A 9,448-nucleotide genomic window follows, 5' to 3' on the forward strand; every position below is an offset into this window, starting at 1 on the left:
ACACATTAAGTACAAAACTCACGCACATTAAGTACAAATCTCAGGCACATTAAGAACAAGACTCACGCACATTGAGTATAAAACTCACGTACACTAATCAACCGCACAACCGCACGGGAAGCCACAAATACACATGATCCCTTCCATATATATATATATATATATATATATATATATATATATATATATATATATATATATATATATATATATATATATATATATGAGTAAATACCCAAAATAGTCCCTCGACTATAGCTAAATACACAAATTGGTCCTCGACTTTCAATTTCAACCAATTAAGTCCTTAACTTTGTAATTTTGACACGATTTAGTCCTCCATCTATTTGACCGTTTGTTGACTGTGATCGACGATCTCCAGAAGAACCTTCAGCTCTTGTCGGAGCACGTGGAGGCCTCCAGGATGACGTTGCACTGGCTTGGAAACACGTCATCTTTTTCGCTCTGGTACGAACTCAACTACATTGAATCCAAATGGAGGATGAAGAAAGGCGACCGGATTTGGTAGATTGCTTTCGACAGCGGATTCAAATGTAACCGTGCGGTCTGGAAATGCAACCAGAACCTTAAAAAACCGACGGTGGACCATGAAATTACATATATATCCTCAAAAATCACAGTCAACAAAGGGTCAAATAAACAGAGGACCAAATTGTGTTAAAATTACAAAGTTAAGGACTTAATTGGTTGAAATTGAAAGTCGAGGACCAATTTGTGAATTTAGCTATAGTCGAGGAACCATTTTGGGTATTTACTCTCTCTCTCTCTCTCTCTCTCTCTCTATATATATATATATATATATATATATATATATATATTCTAAGAGAATTTTACAATATTAATATTAATATTAATATCAAATATAATAATAAATATATTAATAAATTGATTGCATTGCATAGTGGTTAGAATTTGTAATTGTTTTACAAATTACGTGAGTTCAATTCTTTGTCACCATTAGAAGAATAAATATCCTCACTTCAAGAAAATCTCAAACCCAAAAACATAATGTCCATATCAACCCAAATTAGCCTCTGCATCCTCACACTCCTCATCCTTAATTTTGGTTAGCCATTAGCACCCAACAGCCTTTATTTTAATATTATTTACAAGTGCAAATCAGTGCTTAGCTTCAAATCCATCTGATTAAAAATACTATTCAATAAAAAAAATTTATCCGTGAATCACACGCGCATCGCACGAGAAACTTTGGATAGATATTCTAAATTAAATATATAATAGTTTTGAAAGTAAAATATCAAAGAAGTTTTGTGGGTCAAATTTGGAATTGTTATTGTATTATATTTGAGAAGTAAAGTTAAAATTAAAAATGGGGTATGCTATGCACAGTGTACTATTCCAAAGAGAAATAATGAAAGAAAAAAAAAAAAAAAAAAAAAAAAAAAAAAAAAAAGACAAATGTAATTACTATGTTGAGGTCAGTGTTGGACCGAGAAAACACTGGAGAGGCTAAACATACGGTTAAGGCTCTTTCCAAGTTATTTACCATTTTTGTCATTGTCGGGCGATCTCGACCATTTTGTATGACACAATCTACGTCTAGGTAACCTACGTAGGCAATTGCATCAATCTCGAATGCTGTCGGAGGAGAAACTCTAGGGTCTAAAACCCTAGCAATATTATCTTGAACTATGTACGGAACAACATAATCGACCACATTCCTTGGCACCCCGTTTTCATTTTTATGAATGTCTTTGTGTCCCGATAGCAGCTTGAGGAGTACTACTCCGAAACTGTACACATCGCTCTTGGTCGTTAATAGTTGCAACCTGTAATACTCTAGATCCATGTACCCCATCGTACCAGCTGCTCGTAATGAGAGGTGAGACTCATCATCTTGGGGTCCCACTAAGGACAACCCGAAATCGGACACCTTGGCGGTCCAAGTAGTGTCCAGCAATATGTTGGACGACTTGATGTCACGATGGATGACTTGTGGCACAACATACTCGTGGAGGTACTCAATCCCTCGGGCCGCATCTAGGGCGACGCGAATCAGTGCTTAGTTTCAAATCCATCTTATTGAAAATACTATACAATAAAATTGTTTATTCATGAATTGCACGCGCATTGCACGCCCATCGCACGGGTAACTTTGAGTTCAAAACTTTTACCTTCCAGTGCACAATCAACAATCTTTCTGGAATAATTCCTGAAAGTTTATGGACAGCAAGGAATTTGAAGAGGTTGTTGATGAACAATAACCATTTCTCTGGTCAGCTTCCACAGAAGGTGGCATCAAATTTATCTCTGGTTGATATCAGCAACAATAGGTTTTCAGGTGAAATTCCAACTGGGATTTATTCTTGGAGCAATCTTGGGGTCTTCAAGGTAAGCAATAATCTTTTTTTACTGGTAACATCCCTCAACAACTCACAGCTCTTCGATTTTTATCAACTCTTTTGCTAGATGGGAATCGCCTTTCTGGAAATTTTCTATCAAATAGTACCTCTTGGAAGTCATTGGACACAATTAAATTGCAGCAGAAATCAGCTTTTTGGCAATATCCCTCCAGAACTTGGCCTTTTACCAAACCTTATTCGGTTAGACCTGTCTGGAAATCAACTCTCTGGAGAAATCTCATTTGAAATAGGACATTTAAGGCTATTCGCACTCAATCTGTCCTCAAATCGCCTTTCAGGTAAAATCCCATATGAACTAGAAGTTGCAGCTTTTAACAAGAGCTTCTGGAATAATCCCCGTCTTTGTGCTGATACCCCCTCATTACACCTCAGGGATTGTAAGTCAAACAATAAAAGTTCGGGTGAAGTTTCAGTGAAAGTTATTGTTATTATTCTTGGAACTATAGGAGCAATCTTACTTCTAGTGGCCATTCTATATATATGGTATTCATTCAGAAGTAACAGAAAAAGGAAGAAAAGAGTGGTTACAAATTGGAAGCTCAAAGCATTTCACCCCTTAAGCTTCACAGAATCAAACATTTTACCAAATTTAGCATAATACAATGTGGTTGGTATTGGGGGGTCAGGGAAAGTGTATGTGGTGCCATTAGGTCAGTCCTCTAAAGAAAAAGTTGTCGTGAAGAGGATTTGGAACAACCAAAAGTCGGACGAGAAGCTTGAGAAGGAATTTATAGCAGAAGTTGAGACAATGGGCATGATTCACCACACCAACATAGTGAAGCTCCTTTGCTGCATCTCAAGTGAAGAATCAAAGCTACTTGTATACAAATACATGGAAAATCACAGCATGGATCTATGGCTTCACTCGAAAAGAAGATCAGCTGGCAATTCGGGTTCATTTCAAAGACAATTAATCCTTGATTGGCCTAAAAGGATGCGTATCGCGATTGAAACTGCTAAGGGTCTCTACTATATGTATCACAACTGCTCGCCACCCATTGTTCATAGAGATGTGAAATCTAGCAATATACTTTTAGATTCTGAGTTCAATGCCAAAATTGCAGATTTTGACCTAGCCAGAATGTTGAACAAGCATGGACAGCCCAACACAATTTCAATAGTTGCTGGTTCTTTTGGCAATATAGCTCCTGGTAAATCACAATATGTTAATTATTTACTTATTTTGATTCTAATTCCTATTTATTATCAAACAAAGTGACTCATCTTTCTTAAACTCATTACCATAACCAAGTAGTTGATTCTCATTACCATTTCAATTCCAATGTTGGTACCAAACACACCCTTGTAAACATTTTCATTTTTTAAAATTTTCAAAGTTCGCACGTGCATTGCACACGCACTGTACGGATAATTGAGCAATTGGATAACATAAAAAAACATAACTGATAAAACTTATTTCATCAATTGCACTATATAATATTCGTTGTTATAATTTATATTTGTATATTCATCAAAATATTCTTAAAGATTATAACAAATCTATTCCGTGCAATGCACAGGTAAAAATACTAGTTATAGTAAAGTGAATAAAGTAATACGGAGTAAATAATATGGAGAAGGCCCACAAAATGAGAAGAAAAGGGAAGAAGAATTGAAAAGAAAATAAGAAAAAGAAAATTAGATTCTGATGTAAAAAAGTTGGGCCAACAAAATGGGCAAAATAGGGGAGAAGGTTGTGGATGCCTTAAGAAACTACAAAGAAAAGATGGTGAGACAACACGAGGAGCATAGTAAGAACAAAACGTGCAAATCCTTTGAGTGCTCTTACCATACAACATTCTACAGAATATTATAATGTTCAGTTTTATTAAATATTAGCATAAGCAGTATGTCCTCTCATAAATATTTGTTAGCACTTTGCCTACAAAATGCAAAATGCCATAGGACATTAGGACCCTATCAAGGGCAGCCGTTTGCTTTAGATTTGGACCTGCAATCAACACAAGTTCCGTATCTGGAGTTAGCTGAATATAGAACATTGGAGTGCTCAAGAATAAAGAATGAGAATGAGAATGAGAAGGGGTCTAACTTGAAACTCATCTCATATTGCCTTCCTGCAGAACATCAATCATGTCATAAATCCGCTTGTCAGCTTTAGCTTTGACCTGTATCATTAACAAGTTTCATATCTATAGTTAGATGATTGTTGATCAGTAGCTGGCAGAAAAATAATTTGTTATAAAAGGGGTAACCCCAGCCAAAATGGCTAAGGCTACAAATTTGTAACCACAAGATCACGAGTTCGAATCCCAACCCTCTTGGTTTGAGCTGGTCAGCTATGGACAACCTAGGCTGGTTTACCTCCCTGTGGTCCTTTGTCGGCTAAGGTCACAAGCCGGGGTTTACCCCGTGCACACCTTTGGATAGTGGTTGTGGGTTTTCCTCGTCACCCAAAAAGAATAATTTGAAACTCATGATTGCAGTAGGCGTTAGTCGGGTAGTATATACATATTATTTACATATATATATATATAATGAAAAAATTACCAAGATCGAACCGACCGGGTTAACTCGGCTAACTCGACCGAAATGGACAAGCTAACTCGGCTGAGTTAGGCGCTAAGCAGCTGCCTAGGCGGTCGAGTCAGCCGAGTTAGGCACCTGGGTGGCCGGTCGCCTAGGGGAAAAATCGTCACAGTCTAGGGGCCACCTAGGCGCCTAGACCGATTTTTGCAACAGTGCCTAAACTATGCACTTTAATAGCTTATAATTGTTGTGTGACATGTAAGGGTTTAAAGTGAAAGAAAGTATTGGCAGAGAGCCAATACAAGCAAGTGCTGATTAACAATTCAAAACCAAGATGGAAGGGCTACTACCTTCTTTGCAAGGAAGAGGACGGCATCAACAGTACCCTCTGCATATATTGATCTTCCACAAACATTGTGCTGAAATTCAAAAGAGACCCTACGAAAGAGCAAGGGGGTTCAACGAAGTTAGAGGCACAGGCTGGGGGAGGAGGGGTGGGTGAAAATTATTCATAAAAGAAACAGAAAAAGATTAGTAGAGGTTGAAGCTCTGTGATGATGTATTACGTGTCATCAGGTGAGGTCAGATGATACAGGTGGAAAGCATGACCAGTTAAGTGTTCTTTTGGGACACCCACCATCTCAAGTTGTTGCCTGGGGTCACGTATTTGTTTTACCTATTAAATGGTTCACAAAACAACTACAATACATTATTATTGGTAAGTTAATCAATAAATGAAAACAATTTTATGGGTACCAACCAATAAGACAAATTGCAATTGCATATATGATGTAATTCCAATAGACTTTTCACTTTTACACATTCCTTTTCCTCATTTTTATAACTCAAATTTCTTGAATAGTACACTAGTAGTTCTAACAACTAAGAGTCCACTGCTTGATACCCAACATAAAATTACTAGTTCAAAATAGACAACATAATGTTACATCCCAAATAAGGTAGATGGCTATGAGGACTTATTTGGATGCTACTAAATAATAAAAACTTGCAAGTCATGTTGCAGCTATTAAGTGAGGATGAGGTAAAGCCCATTAAACAGATTATTATGGGAAAAATAAATAAATATAGGATATGAAAAGTATATTGACTCAAATAGCCAGTGACACAAGCTTTTAGAAGTCTAGATCTTAATAAAATTATAAAATAAGCTATCTAACCCAAATGTCATAAGACCCAGTTACAAGTATATTTACCAGAGAGATTTGGGATTTGGAAACCATATCTATTTTGAATCCAATATTTAAGATTTTTAGTTGCTAGTAGAGTGGTAAAGAAATGAAATTGGGAGTCCACAATCCCATTGCACACCAGAAATTCTTTAGACTAACCTTATCTAAGTCATAGGAGACCCCTAATCTCTGAAAACATGAGATGACAGCCTTGGCAGTTCCAGATAGGTCCAATTTGCTAGCTTGATGAGACTCCATCACCTTAACAATTTATAGGAGGGGACAATCAAAACTCTAAATCACATAATATTTCAAATAAAGTAATTAACTCAATAAATATTTGAGTCTCAAAGGAAAATAAGAAATTTGCCAAGTATAATAGTTTAGCAACCAAGCAAACATTAATAATAAATAAGATAATAAAAGGTGACAAGGTTGTGAGCAAATGCATGGTTCATAAAACAAAAGGTTTTCACTAAACAGAGTACTATATCATGAAAGAACTCAAATTTATTTAGGATGCGTTCCAAGGCAATTCAGTCCAAGTTGTTAAGTACATTTGCGGTTTCTTGCATGGAGTAAATGTTGCACTTTCATTGCAAATTGATATCTTTCCAAACACATGCTACTTTCAATTGTAGGTCTCGACCTTTTAATAAATTAAAATAAAAAGCAAATGACATAGACAGGAAATTAATATCTATTTAGCCGTGAGGGTTTAAAAGGTTGGTTCATCCTTAAGTGAACAACATGATCGCAATCTGTTTAAAATACCTCATCTTAGGATATTCACTGGGCTAGGAACAGAAAAGAACGTTACTAATGATTCACAGACAAAACAATGAAGATACCTGTAGTTGATACCCAGAGAAAGCACCTGGAAATTTCTCTGCCATTATTTCCATAGCAGCAAGAAATGCAACAACCTAGAGATAACCAAGAAGGTTATAGAAACTTAAATGTATAGACAAAAGAATGTCAAATGTAGACAACTTTAAAATGCAAAAAGTGTCAATACCTGCTTTCCCATTTGCGGGGAGATGACAGCATAGTTATTAGAGTCTGTTACCGTCTTATATAATCTATCCCTGTCTCCCCCAGTAGTTCCCATCACAAAAGGAACTCCAACTTTGCAATACAGCTCTGCATTATCTGTATGTGGAATGAAGCAACCAAAAACATCAAATAGAAAATCCAAAGCAACACTGTCCACGTTGCAGGAATAACGACTATTTTCTGGTTAAGGTCATTAACACAGCTTCCACAATTACTAAATGAAATAAAAGGGCTGAAAAAAGGATACATGAGAAAACAATTTCTATAAATATGATGTTCAGTAAATGCATGGCACATGAGTTACATGTATCCCATGATAAAGCTGTAAGATTTTCCCTAATAATATATATTGCATATTAGACACCAATACACCATTTAGGGTTCTGGGTCAGGTATGAGGCAAATAATGGCTAATGGTCTACCGTTAAGAGGCAACACAACAGGAACATCAACTGTGGCTGAGATCAACACGGCTACGCTTCCGCCCTTATACGAGGTCAGATTTCTCGTATACTATTGTTCAGTATAGTTAGATTATTCTATATCTAACAAAAGCATCAAAACCAGAACATCCATTCTCTTATCCAAGTTTCTAAATGATCTACAAAATACCATATTGATCAATTTCAATAACTTACCATTCACAGCAGCAGGAACTGTGTAATCCACCACAATTAAATCTGGATGCTCCTCAAAGATTGAGGACAGAGTGCTCTCTCTGTCAGAAGGACCGTGAACTGTAATCTGCTTCCCCCCTACGTCTACTATCTTTCCTGAATCTTCTGGACCACTAAAAGCCACAGGGACAGGCAGAAGACCTGCAGAAATGGCAGCTTCAAGAACTGCCCTTCCCATTTTTCCAGTACAACCATTCACCTAAACAGATGATGGAACAAAATGGAAGCATACAATCAAACTAAAAGTTAACTACATCTCATCATCTTACATGTGAAAGAAGGTAAAAATCCGAAAACAAAATTGAAACAAAGAAGCATTTGGCAGGCAATAGGAAAATAGTGGAAGACCAAATCACAATTAAAGCATTAATAAAAATTTAAGATAATAGTAGAGCTCAGCCATTGCTGATAGGAAAAAGAATCACAAAATTGTGGTCTACTATATTTATTTTACCAAGCAGCTGATAGTATCACATAGAAGCATCTTCATTCTTCAATAAATCATAATAACACATTAAATAAAAAGATTTTCAAAACCAATTCTGAAGTTTAGTTTATATTCACTAGTACATATGCTCCAGAAAACTATATATGCTAATTGTAAAAACTCATCAAACAAATACACACACAAACAAGATTCACAGAGAAATTAAAAGTACTAAGAGTTACCATTATCGGGAGCGCATTGTTCTGGGATTTAAACGACGGCGTATGCTCGAGGAGCTGGACTGGCACACCGGAATTCGATGAACACATTTTAACCAGAGACTTTTGCCTTTTGATAAGGCTATATCTAGCTCTCTTGCTCGTATTGGTAAAATTGCAGTCACAAAGTCCTTGGATATTTGCCGGCAGTTTAACCACAAACGCCATGGATAACTAATTAGCTACTAATAAGAACAAAGGAATACGACTTGTATTCTGAAAATACAAGTTCATAAACACGTGAAAGATAGCTGAGGTAGTGGGAGTACTTTCTGAAGCTGCCGCCTTCTACGGTGACAAGCGGAAGAAGATGGTGAGATTTGTTTTAGCTGTGGTTTTTCATTTCCGACTATGAAGTGGCCATATTGGGCTTTTTTGTCGTAGCAAACCCAATTGTACTTTTTTTTTTTTTTTTTTTTTTTTTTTGTGAAAAACCAATTGGACATTTTTTGTTGAATTATGCCGTGGAAACGTGTTTACCATGCTTTGTGAACACGTTTTAAAACAGCGTCGTTTTTACGAAAAAAAAATAGTTAATGTTAACGGAGTTTTGCATTCTATGTTCAGATTATGAATTTACATTTATTAAATTATGCATTTTCTATTATGAGATTATGAATTTACAGTTATATAATTATGAATTTTTTGTAAATTCATAATCACATAACAGAAAATTCATAATCTCATAACAGAAAATTCATAATTTCATAACTGCACATTCATAAATTCATGCCTGCACATTCATAATTTATGAGTGTTGAAAAAATTTGCGCAAAGAGGAAGTGAAACCGCGAAATGTGAAAATGAAGAAGAAAAGTCACGCTGTTAATTATTTTTTTAAAAAAAAAAATTGATAGAAGATAACGGTGCCACTTACGGGTACCGTTACTGTTTGGGACCGTGTTCACCATCCTTATGAACACGGTTC

The 9,448-nt window shown here is 36.0% G+C and overlaps 1 protein-coding gene across 3 annotated transcripts; it reads right to left on the minus strand.

The window, feature by feature from the left end:
* Nucleotides 1-4,099: 4,099 nt before the first annotated feature.
* On the minus strand, nucleotides 4,100-8,882 carry LOC109171292 (4-hydroxy-tetrahydrodipicolinate reductase 1, chloroplastic-like). Of its 3 annotated transcripts, XM_019320359.1 has the most exons (10): nucleotides 8,790-8,882; nucleotides 8,485-8,705; nucleotides 7,777-8,014; nucleotides 7,101-7,234; nucleotides 6,934-7,008; nucleotides 6,242-6,343; nucleotides 5,459-5,568; nucleotides 5,243-5,330; nucleotides 4,456-4,531; nucleotides 4,100-4,356 (listed from the first exon to the last, which is right to left on the minus strand). In XM_019320359.1, exons 2-9 carry the CDS (start codon nucleotides 8,686-8,688, stop codon nucleotides 4,463-4,465), a joined length of 1,020 nt encoding a protein of 339 aa, XP_019175904.1. In that variant the 5' UTR covers nucleotides 8,689-8,705; nucleotides 8,790-8,882; the 3' UTR covers nucleotides 4,100-4,356; nucleotides 4,456-4,462. The 3 variants fall into 3 exon arrangements, with proteins under 3 accessions (XP_019175904.1, XP_019175906.1, XP_019175903.1); XM_019320361.1 differs by having other exon boundaries at nucleotides 4,100-4,380; nucleotides 8,485-8,871; XM_019320358.1 differs by having other exon boundaries at nucleotides 8,485-8,870.
* Nucleotides 8,883-9,448: the final 566 nt, after the last annotated feature.

This window comes from Ipomoea nil, unplaced genomic scaffold (assembly GCF_001879475.1).
Source record: "Ipomoea nil cultivar Tokyo-kokei standard unplaced genomic scaffold, Asagao_1.1 scaffold3401, whole genome shotgun sequence".
In the NCBI taxonomy this organism is placed as follows: domain Eukaryota; kingdom Viridiplantae; phylum Streptophyta; class Magnoliopsida; order Solanales; family Convolvulaceae; genus Ipomoea; species Ipomoea nil.

Excerpts from the sequence above, each read along its gene's own strand:
- LOC109171292 (XM_019320359.1), bottom strand. The coding sequence starts at position 8,688 with ATGGCGTTTGTGGTTAAACTGCCGGCAAATATCCAAGGACTTTGTGAC. Across the intron at positions 5,331-5,458 it reads CTGACCTCACCTGATGACAC|GGTCTCTTTTGAATTTCAGC; the intron begins GTAATACATCAT and ends GCTCTTTCGTAG. Across the intron at positions 4,532-5,242 it reads TCCTCTTCCTTGCAAAGAAG|GTCAAAGCTAAAGCTGACAA; the intron begins GTAGTAGCCCTT and ends TTAATGATACAG.